This window comes from Notolepis coatsorum (genome assembly GCF_963971535.1).
Source record: "Notolepis coatsorum genome assembly, chromosome: 20".
NCBI lineage: Eukaryota > Metazoa > Chordata > Actinopteri > Aulopiformes > Paralepididae > Notolepis > Notolepis coatsorum.
The window spans coordinates 24,858,146-24,877,372 of record NC_140184.1 but is presented as its reverse complement, the minus strand read 5'-3'; the positions used below and the strand labels follow the sequence as shown (position 1 = coordinate 24,877,372).

Sequence of the window (19,227 nt, the reverse complement as noted above, 5' to 3'; positions counted from 1 at the left end):
ATTTCAAGGCAAGTGTGGGAACCCTGTTACTTACTTATCCCCATTACGCCAGCTGGCGCATAGAATATACGTAGGATTCTGCGCAGGCATGAGGTGTGGAAAGTGGATAATTTATGGATGTCGCTTTCTGTGGTTTTCCAGCATTCTGCACCGTATAGTAGTGTTGAGAGAGTATGCAGCTTTGGTAGATCCCAAGTTTTGTTTTGGTGCTGTATTGGCTTGACTTCCAGATTTGTTTAAGTCTTATGAAGGTTGTGTATGCTTTGTTAATCTGGTTTTGGATGTCCTTACTTGCTCCCCCATCATGGTGAATGATGCTTCCAAGGTATGTGAAATTATCTGAATTTTCCAAGACCTGTTCTTCTATTGTTATATGTATTAGTGTTGATGGGCATGACTTTGGTTTTATTGTTGTTTACAATCAGTAAAGTAACATATAGGACACTATAAACATAAGTAACATATGGGACACGATGTGTCCGGGGGGGGGTTCTGTGGTGGCAGAGTGAGAGAGGAGGGGGGAGCTGGGAGAGAGTTCAGCTTCCTGACAGCCTGGTGTATAAAGCTGTCTTTTAGTCTGCTGGTCCTGGCTCGGAGGCTCCTCATTCTCGTCATCCCCTAAAAAACGATGTACCAGCTGTTTGTATATGTTATCAAAACGTTTCTAAAAACATTCAGTGACATTGTGTATGGGTTCGCTCTGTTACATTCTAAGTGGGCAGACGGTGTTCAACGTAGGTTAAATTTGGTGAAGAATGTATTCATGATTTTATAGGTTTAGGTTAGTCCTACAGTGGGTGCACTTGGCAGCTCATTGCCATCAATGCGTAAAATGATGCATACATCATTGACTCTCGTAATTAGTGGTGTGATTTTTAAAGTGTGTTCTCACAATGTTTATATCTGTGTTAAGTTTCGGTTTTGGTGAAGTTGTAATGAGTCCAACCTCCTTTGATTGACAAGCAGAGGTTAGATTTTGAGGAAGATTGTATTGACCAATCAATTTGAAGCACAAGAGCATGCTTACACGCCTTCAGCGCACTCTGTTTGTGTTCTACTATACCAGGGGTGGCCAACCAGTCAAAGAGCCACAAAAATTACTGTGGTACCACAAAGAGCCACACCATATACCAGCGTTTCTCAACCTTTTTTTTCAGTCACGGCACCCTTCATGTGCTTATAGGTCTCACCCTCTGGCCTCTGAAGTTGCTAATGTCTTTTTTATTTGGGCCTCACAGGGTTAAAAGTACCCTGTGAGACCCACGGTTGCAAAATTACAAAATCACTTTTAGCCATTTAAAAAAAGAATGTTTATTTAAAAAAATTTAAGCACATGTATAGTCAATTGGTCCTGTTGTTCAGCCTCACAATGCTATTTGATAGTAACATTTATAATAATGTGTTTATATGTCCCACCCTCTGGCCTCTGAAGTTGCTAATGTCTTTTTAATTTGGGCCTCACAGGGTTAACCTCTTAAGCCCGAGATATACAGTAAAAGTGTATATTTTCAGCATTACGTTTGTTTACCAATTATTTTAACTGTTATTAGTGAAATATAAGATTATAGAAATCTCAGGGCATTGAGTCGGAAACCGGCGCATATTGACAGGAGGAAGTGGCACATCCAAAAGTGAGTGTAGTCTTTTGAAGGAAGAGACCCATGGCTTTCAAATTTCGAAAAACTACCCTACCCAGCTCACACCAGCCCCTGTCAATCATCTGACTTCTGGATTTACTTTTTTATTTCTCTTATTTTTTTGGGATTATCTCTCACAAACCTGAACGTTATTGCCATAAAACAGAACGCAGTTAGTTTCTCTACCTTTCTGTGAACGTCTTGCAAAAAACGGTGTTGCAATATGATGAAAAATGGTGGAGAAATGTACATTATAAAAAAGATGGCAGAATTCAGTACTGTATCTACAAAACCTTCTGTTTAATCATCTTCCCTTTATTCATTTGCTTAGATTTTTCAGGTCTGGTCAATTTTAGCATGGTGTTATTCACAGTCAAAGATAATTTTTTTTTTTTTAAATAGAATTGATATTCTCCTTTGGTTCATTACAATTTACTCAAGCCTAGTAACAGACACACTATTTCTGACACTGATCCATATATGTCCCTAGATTCAGATACCAAGAACATGCAAATGGACCATTAAAAATAAAAAATTAAATGTTTATTCTACGTCCTTATGGAATGGAAGAGCCGCACATTGACGGGCAAAGAGCCGCATGCGGCTCGCGAGCCGCGGGTTGGCCACCCCTGTACTATACATTAGGACTGCTTGATTATGACAAATCATAATCACGATTGATATTGAAATCACGATTATTAAACACAATTACTCATTGATTTGAGGACATCATTATGTGTTTATTGAACTTCTAACACTGGTGATTATTTTGAACACTGACTTTGAACTTTAAATATAATTTTAGTTTAAATATAATTTTACTGAAAAACAAGAAATAAATATAAAATAAATAAAACAAATAATAATGTATACAAATTAAGATAAATATCACTATATTGCAAACTACAAAAATAATAATTGTAACTCGTCTTTATCTTGTTTTCATGATCGTGGTAAGCCAAAATCGTAATTGAAACTTGATTAATCGCCCCACCCTACTGTATGTCATCCATTTGTGGTGTATGTGCATCCTTTTGCACATGCTGGAAGAACACGTGATACAGATTTCAGGGACCCCTTTTCTCCCACTGTGTGCTTCAGCCGCTTCAGCGCCAATTTCATCAACTAGTGGCCAACAAATATATATGATCATATAAATAAGTATATCAAAGATCCATCCATCTCTTTGTAAAGCACATTGGTTTTAAACCTCTTGTCCTTTCTTAATTCTAGTTGTAGGGTGCTGCTCACATTATCATCAATCTTACTACATTAGGCTAGGTTTTAAAGGAAGGCAACATTCATGTATTTTAGTGTAGCCTACTGTCGGTACTACAGACTGGAAATAGCAACACTATTCTGGTTTCCAAAGTCTGGACCTTGGGATTTGTCATCAAATCCAAAGACAATGTTTTTGAACACTGAGAGCAGCTGGGCGATGGCTCTCTGTGTGACTCCCAGCTTAGCTGTTTTCATTTTCCGCCTTTACTGACCTTCCTCTCATGGCAGATAAAACGGAGGAGCCCCGGGTCCCCTCAGAGCCCATCCACACCAACAACCACACCTTCCAGCTGCTGAGGAACAACCTGACCTTCTGGGAGGCTCTGGCAGAGTGCCAGAGCAAGAAGATGGACCTGGCCAGCGTGGCCGATACTTCACAACAGTCCATCCTCACTGTGTACGTGAACAGGGCGCAAGCACCCATGTGGATCGGCCTCTTTAGTGACGTGAGTTGACCAAGCAAAGCATGTTTATGTCTCAACTCTCTACATATTTTGTTAAAATTGATGATGATGGAGATGATGATACATCTGACCAGAATGCACCAGTAATGTTAAGACATTGAATAAAACAAGGTAGGTATGCATTTGCATATTTTAAATTCAATTGTCTTGTTTAAATAAGATTAAAAAAAAAACTATTATACATATTAACTCAATGGACACCACGCAGTTGAGCATCATTTGTACTTACCACGCCAAGCTCTAAGAGATAGGAATAAGTGGCTGTGTTTGCAGGGCTATAACTATATTCTATATTATAGCTATGGATACAATACTATGGCCCATGGACATCGACTATCTATCGTTCAATATGTGAAAAAGAAATAATCTTTTCATTCATACATTCCCGTTTTATACCGTGGTGAATGAGTATAGTTTTAGAGTAATCCTGTCTAATCCCAGAAAACGACACTATGCAGCAATACGTGCATTTCACTAAAAGCGTTGCAGTTTCTCGCCTGTACATGCTACCATTTCAAAAATCGAATCTCTATCGGTATTATGTTTCATCATGAATGCATGAAAGGGTGGAGACTTTTGATCGATGCACAGGCCAAGATATAATGTTTCAAAGGGTGCTCGATACTGCCACCTGGGTGGATGCGGCCAGTATTGCACGTTGGCATTCTCAGGATGATTCCCCATGTTAACCCCGAGTCTGTGTGCCTGTAATGAATGGAAATATCAAATAAAAGAAATAGCGATAAAAACCCGACTATACTCGGGTTTTCGGGGATCCTGGCGCTCAACGCATGGCGAGATAACCCGACTATCATCGGGTCTGGCGTCCAAAGAGTTAATAATATAAAATAGTATTATTATTATTAATTTGAGTTATTAAAATAAAACTGTAGCCTACTGGTAGGCTTATTTCTGACATAATTTGTCTCAAAAAAAAAAAATGGAACCATAGGTTATATTTCAATTAAAATCTGCCGCATTGATCACATAATAAAATAAAATTGGAATTAGAACTCAATAAAGTAATGCATATTGATCATCAGAAGGAAAGGGACAATTTCAAATGTCATAATGATCGGACAAGCTGTCAAAACTTCACAAGGTTTCTCACTATAGTAAGACAACATATTTGTCACGTTTGGTGCAAATCAGACAAAGTATTCACAAGTAACACATCACTACCTGCTTATCATATATTTATCTGACATTCTGTTGTATCTGGCGGTCAGACAATTTGGCTCAGCAACTATATAAATAATATTAGTGGTCGACTGGTTTTTCAAAAGCCGATTGCTGATATTTAGAGAGCAGGGTGACCGATGGCCGATATATAATGCCCATATGTTGTTTTTTGTATCTGATAAAAGTACAAAAAAAAGTATAACAAATGAGATACGCAAGATTGTTGAACTTAAATTAACATTTATTTAACACTAATATCTCTGTTTGCTTATATCTGTCTCTGTGCAGTGCACTTGTTTTAAAATGTCCACTCTCACAGCCTGCTCATATCATCCACCAAGTGACTAACGTTAGAGGTGACAACAATGTGACATTCTGTCCCGTGAATCCACTACTATCTCTCATTAAACACTGTGCCAAGTTAGCCTGGTGTATTGAATCCACTACTATCTCTCATTAAACACTGTGCCAAGTTAGCTTGGTGTATTGAATCCACTACTATCTCTCATTAAACACTGTGCCAAGTTAGCTTGGTGTATTGAATCCACTACTATCTCTCATTAAACACTGTGCCAAGTTAGCCTGGTGTATTGAATCCACTACTATCTCTCATTAAACACTGTACCAAGTTAGCCTGGTGTATTGAATCCACTACTATCTCTCATTAACAATGAGCAATTAACAATGAACAATTAACAATGAACAATCAACTCCTCACTCAACTCGGGGGTGGTCCCCACCTCCCTAAAACAAGCCAGAGTCACGCCGCTCATAAAAAAAAAAAACCCTGAACCCTACCGTCATAGGCAACTACCGTCCTGTCTCTCTTCTCTCCTTCCTTTCTAAAACACTTGAACGTGCTGTATCCAACCAACTTACTGCTTATCTCTTACAGAATGACCTCCTAGACCCTAATCAGTCAGGCTTCAGGACTGGTCACTCCACAGAAACGGCCCTCATTGCGGTCACAGAGGCACTTCACTTAGCAAAAGCGAAAGGCCTCTCCTCTGTCCTGATTCTCCTAGATCTATCTGCAGCCTTCGACACAGTCAACCACCAGATCCTCCTTGCGGCCCTCGCAGGAATGGGAGTGGCTGGCTCTGCGCTGACATGGCTGTCATCATACCTCAATGACCGCTCCTACCAAGTGTCATGGAGAGGGACCCTGTCGGTCCCCCAGGGCTCGGTTTTAGGACCCCTTCTCTTCTCCCTCTACACTAAATCACTGGGTAACATTATCACGTCTCATGGCTTCTCCTACCATTGTTATGCCGACGATACTCAACTCTTCCTCTCCTTCCCTCCCTCAGATATCCACGTCTCTGAGCGGATCTCGTCCTGTCTGTCCGACATCTCAGCCTGGATGACGTCCAACCACCTCAAACTGAACCTAAGCAAAACAGAATTGCTCCACCTGCCGGCCAAATCCTCCCCCCTAACCGACCTTTCAATCACAGTCGAGAATACAGCTGTGACTGCGTCCCCGACCGCCAAGAACCTTGGTGTTGTCCTCGACGACCAGTTGAACTTCTCTGCTCACATCGCAGCGACGACCAGAACCTGCCGATTCCTCCTGAGCAACGTCAGAAGGATCCGCCCCTTCCTGACAAAAGAAGCCACCCAACTCCTCGTCCAATCAACAGTCATCTCCCGCCTCGACTACTGCAATGCACTGCTCGCTGGCCTCCCGGCCACTGCCACTAAGCCTCTTCAACTCATTCAGAACGCAGCGGCCCGCCTGATCTCAAACCTACCGAAGTCGGCCCATGTCACCCCACTTCTTAGGGACCTGCACTGGCTCCCCATTGCTGCACGAATCCGCTTCAAGGCCCTCGACCTAGCATACCGTGCGGCAAAGGGAACCGCTCCCGCCTACCTCCGGTCAATGGTCTCTAACTACACACCCTCAAGACCCCTACGCTCTGCATCTTCTGGCCGCCTCAGACCTACTCCTATCCAAGCTCCGGGAGGGTCATCAAAGAGAAGTCGCCTATTCTCAGTCCTTGCCCCACAATGGTGGAATGAACTACCCACCCCAGTTAGGACAGCCGAATCACGTCCAATCTTTCGCCGTCAACTAAAGACGCACTTCTTCAACCATTATCTGAATAAAAAACAAAAAAAAATAAAAAAAATCTAACCCTAACTAACCGTACTGTCATGCACTTGTCCTAATAAACTAACCTACACTGTAGCACTCAACACTTTGATGAACATTGTTGCTCAGCTGATAGAGTTGTGCCCTTCCTGATGGCTTGTCGTACAGAACTTGTAAGTCGCTTTGGATAAAAGCGTCAGCTAAATGACTAAATGTAAATGTAAATGTCATTAAACACTGTACCAAGTTAGCTTGGTGTATTGAATCCACTATCTCTCATTAAACACTGTGCCAAGTTAGCCTGGTGTATTGAATCCACTACTATCTCTCATTTAACACTGTGCCAAGTTAGCCTGGTGTATTGAATCCACTACTATCTCTCATTAAACACTGTGCCAAGTTAGCTTGGTGTATTGAATCCACTACTATCTCTCATTAAACACTGTGCCAAGTTAGCTTGGTGTATTGAATCCACTACTATCTCTCATTAAACACTGTGCCAAGTTAGCCTGGTGTATTGAATCCACTACTATCTCTCATTAAACACTGTGCCAAGTTAGCCTGGTGTATTGAATCCACTATCTCTCATTAAACACTGTACCAAGTTAGCTTGGTGTATTGAATCCACTATCTGTCATTAACACTGTGCCAAGTTAGCTTGGTGTATTGAAGCACAGATAAAACACATAGAGGGAGAGAGAAAAGCAAGCACACAAGTGCAAGATGTGTCTGCAGAATTTTTTTGTTTATCTGTCTCGTGAGCTCAGGAATCGACCGATGCCGATTATCTCAAAATGTCAAATATATTTAATGGTTTTAATCTCTGGATACAGCGAGTTTCATGAGAATCGGATGAACATCCCAGGAAGAGTAGGGACTCCATAGGTCCTATAACAAACGTGTTGTCCATGAAACGTGGGTGAGGATATACGCTCACTTGAAAAATTACGCTTTGGGCTGATGGTGGCGATAGAGAATGAAATAAAAAGACGACAAAAATTATAAAATAATTGATGTAGTACTTTTGAAAACGGTTATAAGTGTTTAACAAACAAATGCAATGATAAATCCTATCATTCTATAATCTACTCTGCTCATCCAGGTTTTAGAAGGGTTTCATACTGTGTGCTCTTGGTTTGATGATCAGGATGGTATACACTACCGCTGGACAGATGAGAGTCACACCACGTTCAGCCGATGGTCTCCCGAAGCCACCAGTGGCTCCTGTGTCTACATGGATACTGACGGCTTCTGGAAATCCACAGAGTGCCAGGAGACACTACCAGGCGCCATCTGCCATGTACCACACAGTGAGTTACTAATGTACAATACTAGTGCAGCACACAGTAACATAGACACAGTCGTTCTACTTCTAAGCAAGTAAGAAGGTCACAGACAGACGCTTGGCTTCAAATTATTCAACGTGTGTAAACTATGAACAGTGTCTCAATTGACCATATTCACATGGTGGCCATTTTGCTCTTATGTCATGGTCAGGCTGGGATTGCTTTCCACCCTGGGGAACCTGGGCCTGACATAAGAGCAAAATGTTCACCGTGCGAATATGGTCAATGGACCTGTCTCAAACCCTGCCCTCTTTTCTTGATCCTCCAATCACAACTGTCGCTTACCTCGGACAAACCAAGTTTGTCCGAGGTAAGCGACAGTTGTGATTGGAGGATCAAGAAAAGAGGGCAGGGTTTGAGACAGGTCAATTGAGACACTGTTCATAGTTTACACACGTTGAATAATTTGAAGCCAAGCGTCTGTCTGTAACATATCGACGTGTCAGGATCGCCAAGATATAGGTCTGGTAGTAGGGTGTTTTGATTTTGATTTGATTAAGGATCCCCATTAGCTGGTGCCATAGCAACCAGCTAGTCTTCCTGGGGTCCTGGGGTCCACACAAAAACAATTATTATTGAAAAAAACAAAATTATTAAAAGTCAGTACTCGACACATAATGAAACTAACAATTAAGATGGTTAAAATTACATGCAAGCACAGAAACGGAAAACAAAAACAAAAAAATACTTTACAGTTTAAGATTATTTTAAAAAGTGAATCTACTGTAAATGCAGCAGAGGTTTTGAGGCAGGTTATTCCAAAGAGTTAATGCTCTAAAAATAAAAGATCTCCTTAACACTTTCCGTGCCAGCAGGGGGTGCCAGCAATAGGCGCTTGAGTGCCAACGCTGTAGTCAATGGAGGGCGATCATATTTGCGAATGCATAAACTATATCTTAAATTATGGCTGTGTCTAATACGCCCGTCGCTTATCAATGACTTGTTTGCAGTCAACATTGTCAAAACGGATTGTTTTTTTAATTGGTTCATTTCCGTTTTATAGCATTTTGAAAAACGCTAGTTTTTTTAAACTTTAAGAAAAAAAATTAAGATTCTGCAGGAATCGCGCTTTACTGTAATACACAAAACACGTTTCACATTTTTCAGCCTATTTATGGATCGTTTTCAAATAAACGCTAGATTATCGATAGTATAAGTGTACTTATGCACGCTATAGAAGCGGGCTGAAAAATCTATTATCTTATTTCCTGATAGCACACACACACATATGGGACACGTTGATATATAGGTGAAAGACTGGTAAAATAGATTTCTTACCTCAGCTCAGATGTTCTCCAAAAAAAATATTCCAATTCCTGATCGCCATTCCAAATATCGATTGTGTTTTTTTTTTATCCACTTTTTCTCCCATTTTTCTATATTTTCTCCCATCCCAATTTCGTATCATCCAATTCAACCCTCCCCTGTCACAAACGCTGTTTCTTGCCTCCCACAAGCCGGCTGCAATGTGGACTAAGTCATACATAGCACAAGTCCCCTCCGGTACTTGAGGTAACAGCAGTCGCATCTTTTCACCTGCGCAGCTCGATCTCTCAGCGGCGAGGAGTAAAATGTGGAATCTGGACTATTTTTTCCCATCCATTTCATTCAGTCCAATCCAATGGGGTGCAATACCATCCGGAGAGACGATAGGGGGCGGTATTCTCCCTGTTCGAGCTCAGACAGATCCCCACTGGTAATGTGAGGCTAGATTGATGAAAAATGAATGGAAATCGATAATTAAAAAAATAATGATTAAATAACGATTTCTCGTTTTTGGCACTCAACGCATGGCATGAAATAACTAGATTTCTCGCCGTTGGCACTCAAAGTGTTAAAGCGTTGGTTTTAGGACCTGGCAATTCAATCTGCCCACTACTGGAACCTCTAGTCAAGTGTAATGCTCATGCACAGTATTACTAAAAAACAATCTGTTTATGTATAAAAACAGGAGTTTTACTGCTCATGACCAACTTGAACAGCACAAGATTAAAAGTCGATCTATTTTCAACGTTAAGCCAAGAGAGGCGGGCATGCATACGGCTCACATTAGACCTTAGTGAGCAGCCCAGTACCAGCTGCCCTGTTCTGGACCAGGTTCTGTTCTGGTTCTGTTGAAAGTGGTAAGCCCAACACCAAGCCCTACCATAACTTTAAGCCCTTTTAACCCTTCATATCTTGCTTGATAACTGAGACCCATTGTTGGCAGGCAAACATGTAATATTGCTTCATATTTACAGACTCAAAACTATTTTCACTTTTTTTTGTCACAGAGGAGACCACCACTACCCCTGAGAGTGAGACAGTCAAGTGTCCCCATAAGATCAACGGGCCAAACTGGATCCCCTTCAAGAAGAACTGTTACTTTTTCCAGATGGTTTCCTCCAGGTGGGACCAGTTCGATCGGGGACAGATTCATGACACCTGCAAGAACATCGGTAAGGATTTCTCAGCTTACCAATAAAAAAAAAAAAAAAAAAAACTGCCAGACCAATGCACAGTAGAGATGATGATGATTATTATTATGATTGTACTGTGTATAGATGCAGTTGCAGACATCCTTACCATCCGCAATGCAGAGGAGAATGAGTTTGTCAGGCAACAGCTCCTGCCCTTCAAAAACCTGGTCCAGTTTATATGGCTGGGGCTGTTCAAAGATGATAATGGTGAGACGTTTTCTACTTGTAGAAAGTAAGTACTATGAAGATTACCGGTAGTCTATATCGTCGCCATGGTTGTCGTGCATGGAAGGCATCATAGCAGCAGGGGGGGCGGGGGGGTACAGTTACGGGTATGGTAATAGTAGAAGACATAAATACAGGCAATAAAACTATGGTAAAGGTAAAAAAAATAAGCAGTGTAAGAATATGAGCAAGTAAACAGTGTAATCAAAGGATGCAGATGAGGGTCTGTATGCCCTATCACTATCAGTTATATTATTATACGTTACAATAAATATGGGCAATAAACACTTCAGAAGCTGAATATATATATACTATGAGTAAGTATACGGTATACACGGCTGCCTACCATGTATTCTACTTTCCGTCTCTTCCGCTACAGTACAATGACACAAAAAAAGACAAATACCGTTGTACATTAAAGTACCATCTTGTGGTAAGTGCAGTCGTGTAGACCACACCTCGTAGCGTAGGTAAGTGTGCTGAACTGAACGTCTTGGTGTGAGAGTGATCGGCAGTGTGTCTCTGGCTGGTGCGTCTCCTGTAGATGACGGGATGAAGTGGTACGACGGCACCAACGTGCAGTACTCTAACTGGAGAGACGGCAGGCCGGAGGTGGATGGAGAGTTCATGGCCGGCCTCGACCCCGACGGCGTCTGGGAGCTTGTCACAAACACTCGCTACTTCCGGCCCTTCAAGCAGCAGAGCATCGTGGTCTGCAAACTGGACAACGGTTGGTTGGGACATCGCTTCACCTCTACTCGCACATCTCGATTCTTCTCTAATATCAGATAAATGCATTCAAAAATATTGTTATACGCCTTTACTTACTACTTAATTCTCCCTTCCCCAAGATCCAAAGGAGGAGTACAGCCAGTCTGTCAAGGACATCGAAAGCTACGGCAACCTAACCTACGAGGTTGTGACCAAGAAGCTGAGTTGGTTCCAGGCCCTGGAGGAGTGTGGCGGGCGCGGGGGGCACCTGGCCAGCGTGCACGACGCCCAGCATGACGCGCACCTGGAGCTCATAGCCAAGACGGACGGTTTCCCGCTCTGGATCGGCCTGTCCAACCAGCATGTAAGAACATGTGCTCCAAAACCCCAATCCCTTTACTTCCCTTTTACCAAATCACATTGTGCTTTGTTACGCTCCACCCCCCACCAAGCTCACCATGTAAACCACTGACCTGCTGACACCACAGACCTGATTTGGCAGTTATTACAGGGAATCACCTTGATCAGCCATGCGGGAGGAAACAAGCTTATTACAGTTAACCCATTTCTCTCTATCTCTATCTCTCTCTCTCTATCTCTCTCTCTCTCTCTCTCTCTCTCTCTCTCTCTCTCTCTCTCTCTCTCTCTCTCTCTCTCTCTCTCTCTCTATCTCTCTATCTATCTATCTACACAAATAAAGAGCTCCTGTTATCCCAAATCCTCCTACTGGTGACTTGTAATGCTAACATGGCTGTGTGTCCCGTCCCCCCCCCGTACAGGCTAGTGGCTCAGTCTATGAGTGGTCTGACGGGACTAGGTATGACTACAGAGCAACCATTTGGGAGTCCCTGGAGGGGTCCAGCCCTCAGCGGAAGCAGGGCGGCTGTGTGTTTGTTAACACAACCGGGAGTTGGGTGAAAACAGACTGCAACGCCGTGGTGAATGGAGCCATCTGCTACAGCACCACCATCACCACCCCTTCTCAGAGTAAGATACACCATCACCACCCCTTCTCACAGTAAGATACACCATCACCACCCCTTCTCACAGTAAGATACACCATCACCACCCCTTCTCACAGTAAGATACACCATCACCACCCCTTCTCACAGTAAGATACACCATCACCACCCCTTCTCAGAGTAAGATACACCATCACCACCCCTTCTCACAGTAAGATACACCATCACCACCCCTTCTCACAGTAAGATACACCATCACCACCCCTTCTCACAGTAAGATACATCACCACCCCTTCTCACAGTAAGATACACCATCACCCCTTCTCACAGTAAGATACACCATCACCACCCCTTCTCACAGTAAGATACACCATCACCACCCCTTCTCACAGTAAGATACATCACCACCCCTTCTCACAGTAAGATACACCATCACCACCCCTTCTCAGAGTAAGATACACCATCACCCCTTCTCAGAGTAAGATACACCATCACCACCCCTTCTCAGAGTAAGATACACCATCACCACCCCTTCTCAGAGTAAGATACACCATCACCACCCCTTCTCAGAGTAAGATACACCATCACCACCCCTTCTCAGAGTAAGATACATCACCACCCCTTCTCAGAGTAAGATACATCACCACCCCTTCTCAGAGTAAGATACACCATCACCCCTTCTCAGAGTAAGATACACCATCACCACCCCTTCTCAGAGTAAGATACACCATCACCACCCCTTCTCACAGTAAGATACATCACCACCCCTTCTCAGAGTAAGATACACCATCACCACCCCTTCTCACAGTAAGATACATCACCACCCCTTCTCAGAGTAAGATACACCACCACCCCTTCTCAGAGTAAGATACACCATCACCCCTTCTCACAGTAAGATACATCACCACCCCTTCTCAGAGTAAGATACACCACCACCCCTTCTCAGAGTAAGATACACCACCACCCCTTCTCAGAGTAAGATACATCACCACCCCTTCTCAGAGTAAGATACACCATCACCCCTTCTCACAGTAAGATACACCACCACCCCTTCTCAGAGTAAGATGCATCACCACCCCTTCTCACAGTAAGATACACCACCACCCCTTCTCAGAGTAAGATGCATCACCACCCCTTCTCAGAGTAAGATGCATCACCACCCCTTCTCAGAGTAAGACCCTGGTGTCTTTCTCATCGCTTCACCGACTGCTACGTGACGGTGGCTCAGGAGGTGGAGCGCTCGTCTGGTCATCGGAAGGTTCCCGGTTCCATTTCAGCTCCTCCCAGCAGCGTATCGAGGTGTCCTTGAGCAAAACACTTAACCCCCAACTGCTCCCGATGAGCAGGTTGGCACCTTGCATGGTTGTCTCTGTCGTCGGTGTGTGAATGGGTGAATGTGAGGTAAAGCGCGTTGGATAAAAGCGCTGTATAAATGCAGTCCATTTACCAACTTATTTTTCACCTTCATACAAATGTGAAATGTGCTGGCTAGAATGTAAAAATAAATCAAATACAATTGGCCAACATTCAATTGTTTAGAATCGTACAATTGTTTCAAATGAGAATTTGCCCTCAACTCCCTGAGCCATTTAGGGCATTATTATTTATTTTTTAATAATGATAATAATACATCAGATTTATATAGTGCTTTTCTAGAACTCATGAAGAGTCATTACATTATGCAGTAGTTATGCGTCTTCTTTCAAAATCAATTTCCTTTTTTGTTTCTGTGCTTTTGTAAATCAGGGGCCAAGCTGGTGGCGGCCCCAGTGCACAACAACTGTCCCCAGAGCAGTGGTTTGTCCAAGTGGGTGGAGTACAAGCACCACTGTTATGCCTTTGACATGAGTCTTTACAACTACACTGTCTATAGCATGGACGACGCCAGGAGCATCTGCCTGAGTCTGGGTGAGAGGCCGTCTGACCAGGCGATTCATATTCAACACTACTATTGTTCCACTTTTAGGATTAGTATTATGCATCATCATCATTTGTATAGCACTTTTCAAAAAACAAAGTTACAAAGTGTACACTCCTGAGGCAGCAACTCTATTATGAGGGTTTATAAGAATCACTGTTAATATGAAGATGCTTGCAGTTCATCCTGGGTGGAGTTCAGTAGAGAAATGTATTTCTTAAAGTTATTACTTTTGACAGATGCTCATCTGCTGACTATAATGACCAAAGACGAGAATGACTTTGTATCAGAGTACATGTCTGAGAACCCCCTCATCACCAGTAGAGCATGGCTGGGCATGGACCTGGATACACAAGGTAAACTACATCTTATAAACGTGTCTGTCTGTCTGTCTGTCTTTCTTACAGACGGGAAGCAAAGCCTGATGGCTATTTGTAACTCCTTGCCCCTGACATCCATTGCCTGGCCTGGTGGTCTCTGGACAAATTTAAATTGAGCTGTACAATATTATAGACATAATGTGAATTCTATTTTACGGTAGATTTTCCCTTTAACATTAACACGGGCGCACGGCTTGCGGACGGGACTATTTTCCAGACGAGTTTATCGAAATACATTGATTCACTCTGTGCCCCGGGAAGCGCCCCTCAACTCTCCTCTTTCTTCACCTCCCCTACCCCCGTCCCGCCAGGTACACCTGTTGCCTGGGTGGATGGCTCAGCTCTGGCCTTCTCTAATTGGGGGCCCAGGGATCTGGTGGCTGGGGAGACGTCTGAGCCCCCCTGTGCTGTGATGGTGTCGGCAGACAGAGGTGTCTGGAGCCGTGTCGGCTGCAAGGAGAGCCACAGCCGAGTGGTCTGCAAAGCAGCAGCAAGTGAGTAGCCTTTACCTAGCCGCCTCCAGCTTCACCCACTGAGGGGTGAAGTGAGTAGCCTTTACCTAGCCGCCTCCAGCTTCACCCACTGAGGGCTCAAGTGAGTAGCCTTTACCTAGCCGCCTTCAGCTTCACCCACTGAGGGGTCAAGTGAGTAGCCTTTACCTAGCCGCCTCCAGCTTCACCCACTGAGGGGTGAAGTGAGTAGCCTTTACCTAGCCGCCTCCAGCTTCACCCACTGAGGGGTGAAGTGAGTAGCCTTTACCTAGCCGCCTCTAGCTTCACCCACTGAGGGGTGAAGTGAGTAGCCTTTACCTAGCTGCCTCCAGCTTCACCCACTGAGGGGTCAAGTGAGTAGCCTTTACCTAGCCGCCTCCAGCTTCACCCACTGAGGGCTCAAGTGAGTAGCCTTTACCTAGCTGCCTCCAGCTTCACCCACTGAGGGCTCAAGTGAGTGGCCTTTACCTAGCCGCCTCCAGCTTCACCCACTGAGGGGTCAAGTGAGTGGCCTTTACCTAGCCGCCTCCAGCTTCACCCACTGAGGGGTCAAGTGAGTGGCCTTTACCTAGCCGCCTCCAGCTTCACCCACTGAGGGCTCAAGTGAGTAGCCTTTACCTAGCCGCCTCCAGCTTCACCCACTGAGGGCACAGACGATGGTGTGCTGCAAACCCATATTAAGCAGAATTGTTACCTCTCTCAAATTAGATTCAATTCAAATGTATTGTCATTATACAGCACAAGTACAGTACAACGAAAATACGTTTGGCATCCAACCAGAGTGCAATGTAGCGGTAATACTGAGTGTAGTGCTAGTCAGATGTTTGTACAGAGTTGTAGTATTAATATGTACAGTGATACAGGTATAAAGACAGTATGGTAGTAGTCATACTTGCCAGCAGCGTAATTAGTAAAGTATATGTACAGATATATATAATAATAATAATAATAATAATAATTCATTTAATTTATATAGCGCTTCTCAGTAACCCGAAGTCGCTGACAGTAGTCGGGAGCAAGAGTACAAACAAAGAAACGAAAGCAAAAAAAACAAAAACAAAGAAACAAAAACAAAAGGAACATGAGACCATGGGGGGAACAGTGGAGGAGGACCGGAGGGAACGGGTGGGGCGGTAGGGAAGAAGGAGATCAGTCAGGTAGGGGGGGGCCAGGCTGTGGAGGGCTTTGAAGGTGAGGAGTAGTGTTTTAAAGTTTATGCTGTGTTTGATCGGGAGCCAGTGGAGGGAGTGGAGGACAGGAGTGATGTGTTCGCGGGACCGGGTGTTAGTGAGGAGGCGGGCGGCTGAATTTTGGACCATTTGCAGTTTATGGAGGGAGCGGGAGGTGATACCAGTGAGGAGGGAGTTGCAGTAGTCCAGGCGGGAGGAGATGAAGGCGTGAATGAGGGATTCAGCAGCGGGGGGGGGGAGGCAGTGACGGATTTTTGCGATGTTGCGGAGGTGAAAGTAGGATATTTTTACGATGGAGCGGACGTGGGGGTCAAAAGAGAGGGTGGGGTCAAGGAGGACACCAAGGTTTCGGACTAGGGGGAGGGGGTGATGGTGGAGTCGTTGATGGTGAGTGTGATGGGTCCGGATCTGGTGAGGGTGGTTTTGGTGCCAATGATGAGAAGTTCAGTCTTGTCACTGTTCAGTTTGAGGAAGTTGTGAGTCATCCAAGTTTGGAGTTCGGTGATGCAGGATTCGATGTGACTGAGGGGTGGGCTCAGCTGTGGGGGGATTGTGTACTGATGTAGATTTGGGTGTCGTCAGCGTAGCAGTGGAAGTTGAGGTGGTATTTACGGATGATGTGACCAAGGGGGAGAATGTAGCAGATGAAGAGCAGGGGGCCAAGGACTGAGCCTTGGGGGACCCCCTGTGTGACTGGGGAGGGGGAGATGAATTGGTGTCTGTCTGTGAGGTAGGAGGAGAACCAGCCAAGTGCTGTGCCCTCAACACCCAGTTGGTGCAGCCTTTGGAGGAGGATGGAGTGACACACTGTGTCAAAGGCTGCACTGAGATCGAGTAGGATCAGGATGTTGAGGCCACCGGAGTCAGCGGAGATGAGGAGGTCGTTGATGACCTTAACCAGTGCAGTTTCGGTGCTGTGAGCGGGACGGAAGCCAGACTGAAGGGGTTCATAGAGGGTGTTGGACTGGAGATGGGAGTGGAGTTGGGAGGCAGCAATGCGTTCCAGTGTTTTAGAGAAAAAAGGAAGATTGGATATGGGGCGGTAGTTGGAGAGGCTGGATGGGTCAAGAGTGGGTTTTTTGAGGACAGGGGTGACAGCGGCGAGTTTATAGGGGGAGGGGACGTGGCCTAGGGATAGTGACTGGTTGAAAAGGGCGGTGAGGTGGGGGATGAGAGCAGGGAGGCAGGCTTTGGTGAGAGTAGTGGGTAGGGGGTCAAGGGAGCAGGTAGTGGTCTTGGAGTTGGTCATGAGGTCCATGATGAAGGAGTCGTCGACTGGGGCGAAGGCAGTAAAAGGGGTGGGAGGGATGGAGTCGGGTGGGGGGAAAATGTTGGTGGGGGGGGCGAGGGTGGGGGAATTGGCGATGCGGGCAGTCAGTGAGCTGTTGATTAGAGATACTTTATTATTGAAGAAGAGGAGAAACGAGTTGCAGAGGTCGGGAGGAGAGTGAGTTATTGTCCGGGGGTTGTAGGAGTTTCTTGACAGTGGAGAAGAGGGTCCGGGGGGCGTGTAGCTTATTAACAGCGGAAGAGTGCGTCGCGTGCTTCCGCGTTTTCTCTGATTGGCCATGACGCCCATGTGACCACGGCAGCGCGAGAGCTGCAGCGTGGAAATAGGCTGTCTATTGCCATTCTCTAAGACAAACTCTAACCTTAACCAGCTCCTTAACAGCGCCTAAACGTAACCCTTCTAACCTTAACCAACTCCGAAACAATGCCTAACCTTAACCATAACCAACTCCGAAACAATGCTTAAAGTTAACATGCCTAAACTTAACCGGCGAAAGAATGCACGTTAAAAAAAAAAAAAAAAATGAAGGGAATCGAACTTGTCACCAACGGACCGCAGGATCCACAGCACGGCAGCGCTGCCAGTTGAGCTAAGCGTCGAATGAAAAACATCTGGGATTACGGCTACATAATGCCGCAAGCTCTGCCGCTCCGCTCTGCGGCTGCCACGGGGCGTGTCGCAGCCAATCAGGGAAAACGCGGAAGCACTCGGCAGCACTCTTCCGCTGTTAATAAGCTATAGGCGTCCGGGGGTTGCGGTTGCTGCTGTTGATAATGGTGGAGTAGTGGGCAGATTTGGCAGCTTGGAGTGCATCACGGTAGGAGGAGACGTGCTGTTTGTGGAGGTCGGCGTGGATGGTGAGGTGGGTTTTTTTTATAGAGGCGTTCTAATTGGCGGCCGGTCTGCTTCATGGAGCGGAGTTCCGGAGTGTACCAGGGGGAGGAGGTGGTGAATGAGACAGTGATGGTTTTCATGGGTGCCAGTGAGTCGAGGCAGTCTAATATATATATTAGTATCTACAGATATGTTATGTACATATATTAGTATCTACAGATATGTAAAGGGACTGTGCAGCACGGTGGTGTAGTGGTTAACACTGTCGCCTCACAGCTAGAAGGACCAGGGTTCGAGTCCCACTTGGGGACCAGGTTTCCGTGTTGCCAGGTACCCAGTTGGGGTATCTCCCAGGCCTTTCTGTGTGGAGTTTGCATGTTCTCCCCGTGCTCGCAAGGGTTTCCCCTCCCGATAAGATAAACCCAATGGAAAAACATGCACAACAGATCGCTAACGCTGTCGCGTTCCCTGACACAAACGGATTGGATTGGTCCCCAGGGTGCGGCCCCACACCGCAGCCCCTATCTGCTCCCGGCCGCCCATCGCATGTGTGTCACTGCATGATGAATAAAAACGTCTTCAAAAGTCCAGTTTATTATAGGTAAATACAAACTGGTGTGGATATATATATATATGCGGTGAGAATAAATATATATACCGGTGTATATATAGTATATACAGCATTTGTCCATGCTATCATACAGAGCTATGGGTTATATGCAGGTGTATGGTAAGTATATGGAGGGGTTATATGCAGG

The 19,227-nt window shown here is 44.9% G+C and overlaps 1 protein-coding gene across 1 annotated transcript in view; it reads left to right on the top strand.

The window, feature by feature from the left end:
* Positions 1-19,227, top strand: part of ly75 (lymphocyte antigen 75) — a 109,124-nt gene that overhangs the window by 87,340 nt on the left and 2,557 nt on the right. The window contains exons 25-34 of the mRNA XM_084337079.1: positions 3,147-3,364; positions 7,810-7,972; positions 10,282-10,446; positions 10,552-10,674; positions 11,237-11,422; positions 11,544-11,767; positions 12,183-12,390; positions 14,112-14,273; positions 14,523-14,639; positions 14,975-15,157. Of these exons, the coding sequence (XP_084193205.1) occupies positions 3,147-3,364; positions 7,810-7,972; positions 10,282-10,446; positions 10,552-10,674; positions 11,237-11,422; positions 11,544-11,767; positions 12,183-12,390; positions 14,112-14,273; positions 14,523-14,639; positions 14,975-15,157 (1,749 nt within the window). The remainder of the gene's footprint in view (positions 1-3,146; positions 3,365-7,809; positions 7,973-10,281; positions 10,447-10,551; positions 10,675-11,236; positions 11,423-11,543; positions 11,768-12,182; positions 12,391-14,111; positions 14,274-14,522; positions 14,640-14,974; positions 15,158-19,227) is intronic.